Raw genomic sequence first — 14,071 nt, 5'->3', positions numbered from 1 at the left:
CCAACTAAAAACCATTGCCATAGCAATACGCCACAAAGGAGAAAATAAATAGTGACTTTTGAAAGGCTTCTCGCAACCTTTTGCCTAAAGGACCTAATTTTGAAGAGACATAATCCAAAAAATGAGGAGACCACAAAGGTCTAAAAGAGCCTCATTTTGGAAGGCACCCAATAATCGTAAAATAGATGAAACACCTAACCGCTTTAGACAAACACAAACGAGCATAGTCAACAAGTGAACTAGGACAAACAAACTGAAAGGGTTTTGAAATGCATCCCTAAACCTTGTAAAAATAAGATAACCAAGCCATTCCAAAAGACAAAAAAATGGGAAGATAAAAGAATTGACTAATGAAAGAATTCACTCAAGGGTGTGAAAGGTAATCTTGAACCAATTTTTGGCAAGAAAACAAATAAACCCAAATGTCATGGAACACCTCAATAGGCCTAAGAATAGAACCATACACGACTACATGAAGACTTGCTTTGAAAAGGATATCCATGTCCATCTTAACATGAACAAAGTAGAGAAGCACATAGTAAGTACAAACCCATGAAGAGCCCATCTCTATAGGGCCACCGAGGAGCCAAAAAGGAAGAGCCACAAGAGTTCAACCTCTGCACAAAAATGGTAATGGTGAAAAATGTTTGGATCCCAACAAAACAAATAAGGGGGAAGAGGCAAATCGACAAAACATTGAAGCTTCTAAAGAAAACCATGAAGGACCATCAGTGGCAATAAATAGAGAGCTCTAAGTGTCCACACAAACCAAATGAGCACCACTTTGTAAAATACTTGATGTGGAGGTAGGTCAATGAAAGAAGGGCTTGAGATAGCAACATGTAGATGGCCATACCATGAGTGAGGCTGAAACAAACCCCAAAAAGCAACACCAACCTAGAACCCCCACATGAGACCACCCAAAAAAAAGCCAACGGAGGAGACTAAAAGTCGTAGCACTAGAAACACTTTACAACCTCAAACCAACACCAATAGTACATCCTCTGAATCAGATCTCATCACAGGATCATAATAGAAGAATAGGCTCTAAAGGCATGCGATAAACCACTTAGACACTCTTGAAAGGGAGCAATTAGCATCTACCCCTAGACAAGGGACCAAGTAAAGTACATGAAACACACAACTAGGCAACCCAGGAATATGGCATCCCACAAATGGGCATCACCAAAGGAGAGGAGGCCATCAAAACCATCCTCATCCACTTTTCCATCATCATCCTCCTCATTTGACTCCTGTACAACATCTTCTTTGCCTAAAATTCCAACATCCAACCACTCCCATTCAACCCGCTTTATGATGTATTAAGAGTTATAGTCATTAGTTTTGTATATATAAAAAAAAATTTAAATTTCAAATATTTTTATTTCTCTACATAATTCATTTCTTTGAATCATTATAATATTTCAATGTTAAATTATTTTAAAAGTGTATTATTTAACATTCTTAATTTAATAATATAAAAGAAAATATGAAGTATATCGTTAGTAATAATGAATTATAGTCATTTAATTTACATTCTAATCTTATAATTTTAAACTTTTAAATTTTAATATTAATATTAGATACTAATAAGTAATTTTTTTGGGCTAGCCCATGTAATGCAACTATTAAAGCGCTTTCTTGGTTAGGTGAAACTGCCACCAAGATTTAAAGCCTCCCTCCGCAAGAACAACAATAGTGTGCACCCTTACCCAATAATAAGTTAATTTTTTTTAGACACATGTTCTTAGTATTACTACAATTGTTTTATTTTTCTCAATTTTTTTATTATATTTCAAGTCAAATTGGATGAAGTTAAACTTCTCTTATAATAACTCATTATTTCATTAGAACAATTTTTTTTTTTGGGATCAATAGACACTTTAGAATGGATAGACATTAGAATATTTTAAATAGATATAATTAAGATATATATACTAATTTTATTCTCCTTCTTAACCTTATTAAAAAAATAATTATAAGTTTATTTATAAATATATAAACTAAATAATTAAACAAATCTATACTTACTTTAACCATTCAAAAGAGTCATTACATCTTATTATCTTTATTGGAAACATTTTCTACTCTGGGTCCTATGAGGGGGCTTTAGGATCTATTTTTAAGAAATAAATGGTCCCATGAAGACAAAAAAATTAATACTCTAATGATTAGAAATTTTTTCTAATATTTGAGTGGGTGAAAAAGTTGGGGGACTAGAAATTGTCCCACTAGCTTAGGCTTTTTATCAAGCTTAAAACTGCACTACAAAATTTATGAGACCACCTCCTTTAAATTAACCATTAAAAATTATACACATCCTTCTCAAGCCTATCTTTAGTTTTTCATTTTTCAATGTCTAACAAACTTTTACATATGAACATTAACTTTAGTGATTCTACTATAGAAACAAAAACTTTAACATGGCACACTCTCCTAACAAGTTTTAATAGTTTAAAATATAAGATCACATGCTTTGATAACAAATTTTAATCTTTAAAACCATAATCTCACACATTGTGATAAAAGATTGTGATCATTAAACCCAGAACATGCAACACTTTAGCAATAAGACAACCATCATACTACCACAACTTACCTCGTAACTCATTAAGTTATTCGATTAGACGGTCGAGAGCTCTCCGCTTCCACCGAACTCGTTTTCTGTACCAATCAACTTGCAAACTGATCAATTTTTCTCGGACCCCCTCCCCTGGCTTATTTATACCAACCATCTCCTTTGTCCACCCACCATCGGCTTCGTCTTTTGAAGTTACCTGAGATTCTTACCTGTGTGAGCTCTCTAGGGTTTTACAACTTGTCGAAGGATATTTCAAGTTTAGGGCTTTGAAGTTACCTGAGTTTCTTACCTGTGTGAGCATAATGGATCGCGGATCTGCTTCAGGTAAACGAGCTGGGACGTTCTGACTTTATAAAACGAACTGGGTTGTTCACATTTTCTAATAAAAACTAATTTTTTCAATTCCAGGCTTATGTCGTTTTTGTTTTCTTCACTAGATTCGAGGGTTATAAAAACTAGTAGATGGAAGGCAACCGACAATCAAAGGAGAATATTGGAGTACCTTTTCGCGAGTGGAACGAGAAATCCATGTTTGGAGGAAATAGAGCGCATTTCTGCAGATCTGCAGGGCCATGGTCCTGTGCAAGGCAAGAACGTTTTCTACTGGTTTCAGAATGCCACTGCGAGAGAAAAACGGATGAAAAAATCATGTGAGTAGCCGAACAGATTCATGTTGTTGTTGTTTACATTATTGGTTTTAAAACTAACCTAAAAAAATGCATATTTTAGCCTCAAGATTGCCTTCAGTATTGAAGGCACGAAATTGGTCATCTGAGAAAAGCTATGCACAGGTATGAAAGCGCGTTTACATAGTTTGGCCTGTCTTTTAAATTATATGTTTTATTAATAAGATTGTTGTAAATTTCTGAGGAATGTGTATTAATATGCAGGAAGAAGAGGATCGCAGGTATTCATCGGTAGATCCGTCTGACTTGAGAACTTTCGAATTATTTCCTCTGCATCCCGGTCTGTGACGGTGTTGGCAAGAATGGTTTTGCTTTTGCTTTTGCTTTTGTGTTAGTGTAGAATCCGAATAATGATGTAACAATCGCATGCTCCATATTGCTGCGGTGTTATGAAATAAGTTATTCTCTCTCTTCTCTTCTCCTCTTTCTTTTTCTTTCCTTTGGGATGATGTAGCATTCGCATAGATTTTTATATATGAAATTTTCAATTATTTATATTTTCAGTTTTCCAAATATGAATCACATGAAATTTTCAGATTTGTTTTTTTTAAATTGTTATGGGATTATGGAATGTACCGAGGTTTCAAAATTTATCCTAGAATAATTGAATTAGACAGGTATGATTTGTTCGTTTAACTTCGCTGTGATATCTTATTAACAAAGTTGTAGAAAATAAATATATATGATATTTCAACTTAAACTAGAATTTAGGTTGACAGAGTAAATACAGTTTAATTCTGTTATTAAAAAAAGTTTTTACAGAAGGTTCCTAACATTTTAGAGGAGCAACATTTAGAAAATGGTACAATTATAACATATCAAATTAAAAAGAAACCACAATTTCATAGCTAAATGTAATAGATGCACACTCATATTTTATATGCAAGACAATGAAAAGGTGATTGCAATGCTACTAGCTTGGCAACTACTAATAATGATATTCTAGATATGAAAACGTTGTAGGGCATGCTCCATATTGCTATCTTTGTTATGAAATAAGTTATATTTTTTTTATGATGTAGCATTCACATAGATTTTTATATATGAAGATTTGGATGATATAACTTTTCTGTTTTCCAAATATGAATCACATGCAATATTAATATTTACATTTTAGAAAACACCTATGATCCCATATACTATTTACTCTTTATTCCTATGAAATTAAAAATGTTCGCTCTTTCTTTAATTCAATTCATTTATTTATCAATTAAATCTTCTTCCTTTCATGCCCTCAGTTTTCCCTCTTTTTTTTGGTAGACATTCTATTTATTATATTATAATGAGAGTTCTATAATTTTCAGTTCGAGATACAAATTCTAATATCTTCTCTTTAATTTTTACCTATAAAAGAATTCTTACAATTATATTAATCAAAATACCTTCCAAACAATTAAAATAAATATTTTTCCTTATAATCTAGAAATAGATCTTTTAAATATATGACAGTTTATTTTTTTCCTAGATTATCATTAATCTAGAGATATACTTTTTTTAACAAATAACAATTATCTTTTTGTTTTTCTCCAAATTATTATTTGATTGCTCTATGACCTCTATTTTAATTAAAGTTACATTCTACATAATTTCTACTTATAATCATAATATAATATACAAACAAAAGCATTGTTGACTTAGGTCATGGAGCTTGCATAATATTATGATAAGTAATCTAAACATATTTAGCTACAATATTTTAAAATTTCAAGTTATAATTATGATGTAAATTATTAAGTTAATTATGAAAAATATTTAAAGCAGAAATGAAAATAAAATTAAGGATTCAAATATTTGCATAAAGAAAATTAAAATTATATTAAATTAAAAAAATTTAAAGTGTTTTAGCTTTTGGGATATTAGATAAATGTGTAAGTGATAAAATATAAATGATTGATAATTTGGGACAAGAAGTTTGGTCATTATGTTTGTAATATACTCTCATACAACAATAGATTAAAGACATGTAGCAACGTGAAATATACTATTTTACTTTCAATTAAAACAACTTAAAAGAGTGATCATTGTTTCAAATTGGATACAGATTCAAAGATTGGTAGTAGATATTTGATATACAACATCTACACTAGCATTGAATCTAATTGTAAAATGAACTATTTCACCATTTCTAGAGTCTCATCTAAGGTACCTAAAGTAGCAGAATCTGAACCAAGCTTTAAACCAAATTGAGTAAAGGAATTGTCGGATATCCTGAAAAAACAAGAAAAGATTTAAACTCGCAATGCTCACAAATTTTTTTGGTCTAAATAACATAAATAACTATCGCCATGCAAGCCAGTTTGTTTATATTGTGGACTAAAGAAACAAAAAAAAATTGGTATTAAGTATCATAAAATATCATTACAAAATTCAGCAGATCAGGTTAGAAAACACACAGCCAGATGACAGATAGATCTCATAGTGACAAAAAACCACGACAGAAGTCCAATGGGCCATATCATGTGACCATTATACATAGGTTGTGGTTGAATCACAAAATTACAGAGTTGGATGTCCCATATACAAAATATATCATAGAGGAAACATGTTGTCAACTAACTAAAGAGGAAGGAGGAGTCAGGATCAATATTATCTCCCAAGGGGGGAGCCACCCAATCCATCCTAACTCTCTCTCACACCACACTAGTACATTTCCTTTGGCGAACTGGTCTCTATAGGGGTGGGTAGGCAGTCCTTCCAGTTCCATCTGAATGAAATCCTCTCTGCTGTCTTACCTCCATCTCTTGCATAAATCTCATTGGCGCCTGCTCAAAGTGTGACTTGTTGCTTCCCATTCGGTCCCAAGTGAACCCATGAGACAGTTCTCGAATGAAGACATGTGTTGTTCCATCATTCAGCGATCTGTCAAATTTTTGCTCATCAAGTCGTAGAACAACAGTGACTTGCATAGAAAAAAGGTAACGAATGAGTCTCCTAAGAGACTCGGTGAGGTATCTACCCTTTCCAATAAACACATCATCATTCCTAGATTTCCAAAAAATCCAAATAATTTCCAAAGAGAGAACAAACCAAAAGAGATTAGCACATTTCTTGCTAGCTTGAATATAACCAAGTACCATCTCATCAATAGAAAGACATTTATTATCAACTGAAAAACCAAATAATTTCCACACCGCTTTGGTGAAATGACATTCAAAAAAAATATGTAGCACAGATTTAGGGAGACAACACAATTTACACAATAGGGGGTTGCCATTATTGTCCTTAAGAGGGAGCTTGTGAAGCAAAAGTTTTTTGGCAAAGAACTTATTTTTTGGTTCAGTCAGAGAAGATCAAAATCTCAAGAGATTAGAGTGCCATATTTTAGAATCTAGGTGAGGTTCCAGATATTATTGAGATGGGTTAGGATATCTTTAGAGTCAGCAAGGGCAAAGTAGATCAGTTTGGCATTCATTAGAGGGAGGGGAGAGCCATCACCCCAACAAAGAGAGGAGATTGGGGAGAGCGAAGAAGGGGTAGGTGAGGAGAGGATGGGTTCGATTGCATTCTTGAGGACAGAGTAGGTTCTGGCTTGGGAAACAAGGAGGTTAAATTATGAGCTAGGGGCATCTCAGGTCCCACATGGGAAAGTTCTTGCAATTCTTTTCCTTTTTAGGGGTGGAGCATTGTATATTATTTCTAATAAGAACTTTCTAAGGTTCATTGCCATCAAGGGCTTTAAAAATCCCTTTGGCAGCTAGGGCAATACCCTGAATTTTGAGGTCTTTGAGGCCCATACCCCCCTACATCTTAGACCTAACACACCACTCCCATTTTACAACATGCTGCTTCCTGTTCCCCTTCCCATCCGACCATAGAAATTTCCTGATTTGTTTTTGAATATAATTGAAAAGGTAATTACTAAATAGCCAGGTTGAGGAGCAATAGATGTTATATGACGACAAGCGTTTTTGACAGACCTGAAACTGACCTACCAGGGAGAGGAAGTTCCTATTCCATTTGGTGATTTTTTTATCCACCTTATTCCTGAACCACTCCCACATTTCTTTCAGATTCGAGGAGACAGAGAAAGGGACACCTAGATATCTAGTGATCATGTTCGGTCCTCCCCATTTGAAGTCAAATTTAGTCATCAAGTTAGGAGGGGAATCAGTCCATCGTAGCAAGGTATATTTATGGAGAGCAATTTTTCTGCTTGAGGCCTTATAAAATATTAAATATTGTACAACAGAGAGGATAAGTTCTCATCTTCCAAGGTTAACAGAATAGTTGTATCTTCAACAAACTGAACATATATGATTTCCTCTTTATTAGGGAGAGAGATGCCTTTAACCCTGGGGGTTATATTGCAATCCTTAAGAACATAGTGCATAGCATCAACAACCAACACAAATAAGATTAGGGCAAGTGGGTAGCCCTATCTTATTAACCTAGAAAGAACAATATTACCAGATCTGTTTCCATTTACATCAACAACAGCATTGGCCTCACAGAGTAATGTTTGAACTATCCTACATAATGTCCCTAGAAACCCCAAACTTACTAACATCTAAATTATGAAGCTCCACTCTATCCTATCATATGCCTTTTCAAAGATAATCAACATCATGGCCCCATTTTATCTTGAGTCCTTAGCCCACCTCAGGGATTCCCAGCAGGTTACCAAATTTTCTAGGATATATTTGCCTTTAACAAATCCTATTTGGGTGGGGTTGATTATCTTTGGAAGGATTTTAATCAGCCTATTAGCCACCACTTTGGCCAATATCTTATAGGAGACATTTAATAGCGTGATAGGCCTCTAATTATTTAGCAATGTCTTGTCCCCCTCCTTAGGGATGAGCTTGATAACTGCTTGGTTGATTTCTTTGCCTAGGGTTCCTTTATTAATAGCTTCCAGATATAGGTTGTGGAGGTCACCAACAATCCACCTAATGCTCTTCTTGTAAAATTCCACCAGAAAGTCATCCGGTCCAGGGGATTTGTCATTGTCCATTGAGGAGATGGCCTTTTCAATTTACTCTTTTGAGATTGGTTTCCCTACAAACTCATAATCCTCTGCACTAATCTTAGGTGGGATAAATTCCTTAATGAGCACCCTGGCAGCCCTATGTTCATTATTTAACTCTTCTGCAGTGAATAAATTTTGGTAGAATTGGGTGAAGCACTTTAGGATCTCCTCTGAGTCTGTAATATGGGTATTGTTATCCCAGATAGAATTGATGTTCTCTTTTGCCTCTTTGACCTTAAGTAATTGGAAGAAAATTTTTGAGCCCTTGTCTCCCAATCCAACCAATTTAATTTGGTCCTGGTTTTCAACCCTCTAATTTTCTCATTCTTGATCTTCCTAAGGTGGTTTTTGATTGAGACCAGGGTGTTAGTAAGGCTTTCATCATTAGGTGAGTTTTGAAGATTCATCTCTACGTTACAAACACCTTCCTGAAGCACCTTTCAACCTGCTTGGCATTCTTGGCTTTCTTTTTCCCTACTATTTGGCAGAGGGTCGTCCAACTTTTAATGTTCATATTCCATTTATCAATATTAGAGAGTCAGTTTTGCTCTTTCATATTAAAAGGTCTGATTAAGGCCAGGGCAGAGCAGAGATCCTCATCCTCCAGGAGCCTAGTGTTTAAGGTGAAGGAAGGAGGTCTTGAAGAGGGGGGTTGACCAGAGGGGGAGAGGTCTATTCCAATTAGTATGGGGTGGTGGTCTAACAGTGTGTATGGGGAGACAAAGTAGTGATCTCCATTATCTCCTTTTCCCATACCAAAGTGGTTTTTATTGAAGTAAAGTATGTCTAGCCTGCAATGGATTCTCTTATTCAACTGTTGGTAATTACACTAGGTGAACCATACAATGTTCAGTTGCCATTTCCTTCCAATAATAGGGTCAACAAGATTTAGTTTATTGATCATTTTGTCCCATTGCAACCTTTCCATACCCTTCCATTCAAAATTATTGCCTCCTTTTTTGTCATTGGCAAATTCAATCATATTAAAGTCACCCCCCACAATCCAAGGGATGTCTTCCAATCCTGCTAGCCAGTTCCACAATTCCCCCCTCTCTCTATAGTCATTAGGGGCATACATAGAGCAAATTCCAAACTTTTGGTCATCCAACTGAATAGAAACCCGGATAGCCCTGGCACTGGGGGATTTCCCCCAGTTGATCAGTTTCTTAGCCCATTTAGGAATAAGTAATATGGTTATACCACGTTTACCCTTGGTATGATTAGTATGCAAGGATGTAGCCTCCCTCCAAATACATTTAAGGCCAATTTGTAGGGTGAAGCCAACAACTTTTAGCTCTTGAAGAAGGAGGCAATCCATGTCTTTATGTCTATTAAGGAATATTTTGATGATATATTTCCTATCAAGAGCCTCAAGGCCCCTAATGTTCCAAGAGATTGTTTTCAGCATGGCTCACTTTGTTGGGTAGGGTGTGTTTGGGATTTAAATCCCTCACAACATTTAGGCCACTCCTCTTTATTTGTGATATTGCTAGCATCAAATACAATAGAGGAGTAGGGTATAGCTCTCCTTTTCCTTGCCTCAGATATCTGTTCGGGGCAAAGTGATTCCTTCCTAGAGGTGCCCTCTTTACTATTCTTGGGAGATCTCTTCTTTCTAGACTTCATGTGTTTGACCATAGTAAACCCTTCTTGTGTATCTACCGAGCCTTGTTCAAAATTGGTGTTGTAGACACCTAAAACTGTCATGTCTAATTAAATAAATATTCTTATTTATTTAATTACTTTAGCCTAATTCTTCTATTATTTAAATAAATCTTTATTTATTTAATTAATTCATTTATCCTCTTCTAGCCTTATTTCTCATTTAAATAAATACATTTATTTATTTAAATTATCCTTTTCCTAAATTAAATAAATATCTTATTTATTTAATTGATCCCACTTCTTCTATTAATTAAATAAATCTTTATTTATTTAATTAATTCATTAGCCTTTTCTACCTATGACACGTCATTCATCTCTTAATTCCTACACTACCTACCCTCTCATTATTTTATTATTTTCTCTACCTACCTTCTAATCATAGCCGACCATTTATCTTTTACACTTCTCAATCTTATCCTTCCATTTCATATAGTGTCTTCTATATAAGGAGATGCTTTCTTCATTATCAAACCCTAACTCAATTACAAACTCGACTACACTACACCTTTGCACTTTCATATATGATCCTACTTGCAACCACATTTTCATTCTTTATTGAGCTCTTGTGCACATAAAATCTAAGAGAAAATATATCAAGTAAGATCAATGGAGATAGGAAGAATGGAGATCCAAACCCTATTGGACATGTGATGGTATAATCTTTGTAATTTTATTTGATTTGCATTGTCTTAGGTAATCTTCATATGTTATTGTGGATCTTTGTTGTTGTTAGGCTAGGGTTTTTATGGTTGAATCCATTTAGTCTTTCAATATTGTCATTGTTGTTATCCATTTTCACCATATACATTTTGGCACACCCAGTGGGACTCTTGTCCCTTTTGCATTCAACATCTTTTGTTACAGATTTTGTGTTTTGAAGTTGCATATTCCGAAAGTTGCGTCTGTGTTCCCTAGTCGCGTCTGTGGAGTTTTCAGGCGCGTCTGCGTCCAGGAGCCACGTCTGTGTTCTGGAACTGTGTCTGTGTCAGCTTTAAGCATGTCTACAAAATTGTCTGTGTGAATTTGTTACATTTTGGGTTTTCTTTGATTCGGTTTTGCGTCATTCAGATTTCAAATTTTGTTTATTTTGAGCTAACATCTTCAGATCTAGCTAACGAAATTTGTGCATCTTGTCTTGAAAGCAAAATCATTTTGTCGAAGGCCCCTATTTCACAAAGTCTTTTGGATCTAAAATTTACCTAGCTTGTGTGCTTGCAGGAAGGGGTGATTATTTCAAACAATCCAAACTACTAATAGATCTTCGTTGCAGGACCTTGGCAAGGGTTTTTGATCTTTCATTGTGTGCCTTGTTTTTATAGATTAGCAAACACTTCAATTGGTGCACTAAAATTGAACCATTTTCTTTTGTGTCTTGAGCAATAGGCTCTTTTTGTTTAATCTTTAGAGGGCCTGTCTCCCCGTGTGGTCATTAAGACTACTAGTGAGGAGAGAATGACTCAAGTGGTAGCAAAAGAAAGGCCATCTTCTTCCAAACCACTATAAACAACTGTATTCATGGTGAAAACTATGGATAACATGTGTTGATTAGTTCATATCAACACTATGTCTCCCCATAAACCCGTCTGATCAAATTTATTTGATCATTTGTAGGGCATAACCCCTACCAGCTGGGAGCCTTCTGTATCTACAGAGCTGAAAGTGTCGCATGTATGGCCACATGAGCGGATGCCCTTACTATCACCTTTTTGTTTTAGAAGCCAAAATCCTTCTAGTTGTTGGGGAAGGAGGTTGGACCTCTGGTAGCGGCCCACACACATATGGTTCTTAGTAGAGATACAAAGTTCACCACGAGGAGTGTTCATAGGGACTGATGCTTGGCTACCCTAAGAAGTGAGTGCTAAGGGTGGAGCCAGTGGGGTCAAGCATCTAAGTATCCACTCTGAATAGCGTAGCCTCAGGGGAAACTCCATATGGGATCAACAACTATTGTCTTGGCCAGCCATAAGAATTGTGCTTGACTTATTTTGAATAATCAAATATTCAAGACCAAACATCAAAACATTGTGTCTTTTGTGTCTTCAAGCATATGCAAAACAATTTTACATCAAACAAAACACTTTTTTTTTTGGAGTCATTTTGGAGTCTAAATACTTGCAAACATTGAGTCCTCATCAACATTGTGTCCTCTTGTCATGAAAAATAGTCAAACATTCAGATTTGGTCACAACAAGCAACTTCACAGATTGGAAAAATTTCACAAAGTTTGTAGAAACATGTCTATGTCTGACAGAATAGTGTCTATGTCATCTAATCGCATCTGTGAAGGGTAGAAACACGTCTGTGTCTTTTGAGAAACATTGCATTTCCAATAGGACAGAATAGCGTCTATGTCTGATAGAATAGCATGTGTGTCATTTAAGCGCATCTGTGAAGTATACAGGCACATTTGTGTTTAGGATTGAAAACTTTCATAATTCAATAAACAAGAACAATCAGTTTTAGACTTATTGAGCTTCCTAGGTTATCTCTCGAGGTTTTTCATCTAGCATTCAACCTATCTTTGGGTCTCACAAAGTCTATCATTCCCTTACACCTTACATTACATTCACATTTGTCTAAACTTGAGTCAAAAGGTCACTTGCTTGTCCTCATCTTAATTTGTCAACACACTACATACAACAACATTTTGCTAAGTGGTCCCTCATCAAGGTCTATCACATTTGGGTCTCATTTGGTCTTACTTAGAGTCAAGGTCAACTTACCTCATCAAGAGAGACTATCATCTCTTTGGAAGTCACACCTACTCTACTACATACATACTTGGTCTTACACCTTGGACATTGCAAGTACACCTCAGATTCATTTAAATTTCATCCAACTCTTGGTCTTCCATACTCTTTCCATTTTCATCTAGTCTCACACATCTTGGTCAATACCTAGTTCATGGTTGAAACCCGTTCCCAAAAATCTAGGAGAGAAACTAAAGAGGCCCAAGAGTTTGCAAACATGAGTGTCTATGAGTATGACAATGATGTCTTTTTCAATACTGATCATAACATATTACTTGACATGGATGCCTATAGAAACATTCCAAATGTTGAGAACATGGACACTACAAACAACAATGGTACACACAATGACAATATGGACAATATTTCCATACATTCAGCAGAAGTGGAAGACACCATTATGGATCCCCATTTCAATAGATTGGTTGAGGAAATAATGAAGAGAGATAGACAATATTTCTTACAAGTGATGGCACATAGTGGAGCCAAGATTCCTCATGATTTTGACATGTTTCAAATAATGGAAAATTGACCTTTGCAGCAATCTCACTCCAACATGGATCAAAGGAGGCATAATAGTGGAGGAAATAGAGGACCACATATGGTGCCTGAATCACCATCATATTTGTTTCAAAAACCAGAGGTCCCATACACACATGGTCAAGCATATGATACTCACCTTCACAGACCATTATGGAAGTCTTATGCAGAAAAATATGCCAAAGCTCAGGATCAACCACCAAAGCAATTGGATATCCAGAGGCGTGCTCCAAATTTGGACACAAGGATACCCCACATCAGATTTGGGGGCAACACACTAGAACAAACTCATGAAATTCCTATAGAGTATGGTATACATGGACAAAGCAGATATTTCATTCCTCAATATGACTCTATACCAAGTGGTCCATATACACATAATCATCATAGACCTCCTCCATATGAACATGTGTATGATCAATATCATCCGTGTATGCAACATGCTCCTCCAACCGGTGGTTCAGGCATGGGGTATGGTCCAAGAAGTTGATCTCCACCTAAGAGCAATTTGGAACAGAAAATCAAGGATTTACAAAAGAAAATGGAGGACATAAATACACCGAAGCCAACTTACACAATGAGAGACATATGTCCTTATCCATTTTACAAGAGCATTCCAATGCCTCCATTTCCTACACATTTTGTGACACTTAAGTTTGATATGTATAGAGGAAAAGGGGATCCTAAGGCACACATAAGACAATTTTTCACAGCTTGCATTGAGGTAGCAATAGAAGAGACATATTTGATGAGATTATTCCCACAAAGCTTAGGTGATCAAGCTATGGAATGGTTCTCCCAACTTCCACCTGGAATTAAGTCATGGGGTGACTTAGCAGAGGCATTTATCCAACATTTCTCATACAACATAGAGATAGAC

General features: G+C 35.6%; 1 protein-coding gene across 1 annotated transcript; it reads left to right on the top strand.

Moving 5' to 3' along the window:
• Positions 1-2,883: 2,883 nt before the first annotated feature.
• Positions 2,884-3,555, top strand: LOC131033620 (WUSCHEL-related homeobox 4-like). Its single transcript, XM_057964867.1, has 4 exons — positions 2,884-2,905; positions 3,019-3,231; positions 3,311-3,372; positions 3,472-3,555. Exons 1-4 carry the CDS (start codon positions 2,884-2,886, stop codon positions 3,553-3,555), a joined length of 381 nt encoding a protein of 126 aa, XP_057820850.1.
• Positions 3,556-14,071: the final 10,516 nt, after the last annotated feature.

This window comes from Cryptomeria japonica, chromosome 3 (assembly GCF_030272615.1).
Source record: "Cryptomeria japonica chromosome 3, Sugi_1.0, whole genome shotgun sequence".
Taxonomy (NCBI): Eukaryota; Viridiplantae; Streptophyta; class Pinopsida; order Cupressales; family Cupressaceae; genus Cryptomeria; species Cryptomeria japonica.
This window is presented reverse-complemented; position numbering and strand designations above follow the sequence as displayed.

What these genes read in the sequence shown, in the direction of transcription:
- LOC131033620 (XM_057964867.1), top strand. Translation starts at nt 2,884, where the DNA reads ATGGATCGCGGATCTGCTTCAG. An exon ending in AAAACGGATGAAAAAATCAT is followed by an intron (nt 3,232 to 3,310) that starts GTGAGTAGCCGA and finishes TGCATATTTTAG; the next exon opens with CCTCAAGATTGCCTTCAGTA. An exon ending in CTGAGAAAAGCTATGCACAG is followed by an intron (nt 3,373 to 3,471) that starts GTATGAAAGCGC and finishes ATTAATATGCAG; the next exon opens with GAAGAAGAGGATCGCAGGTA.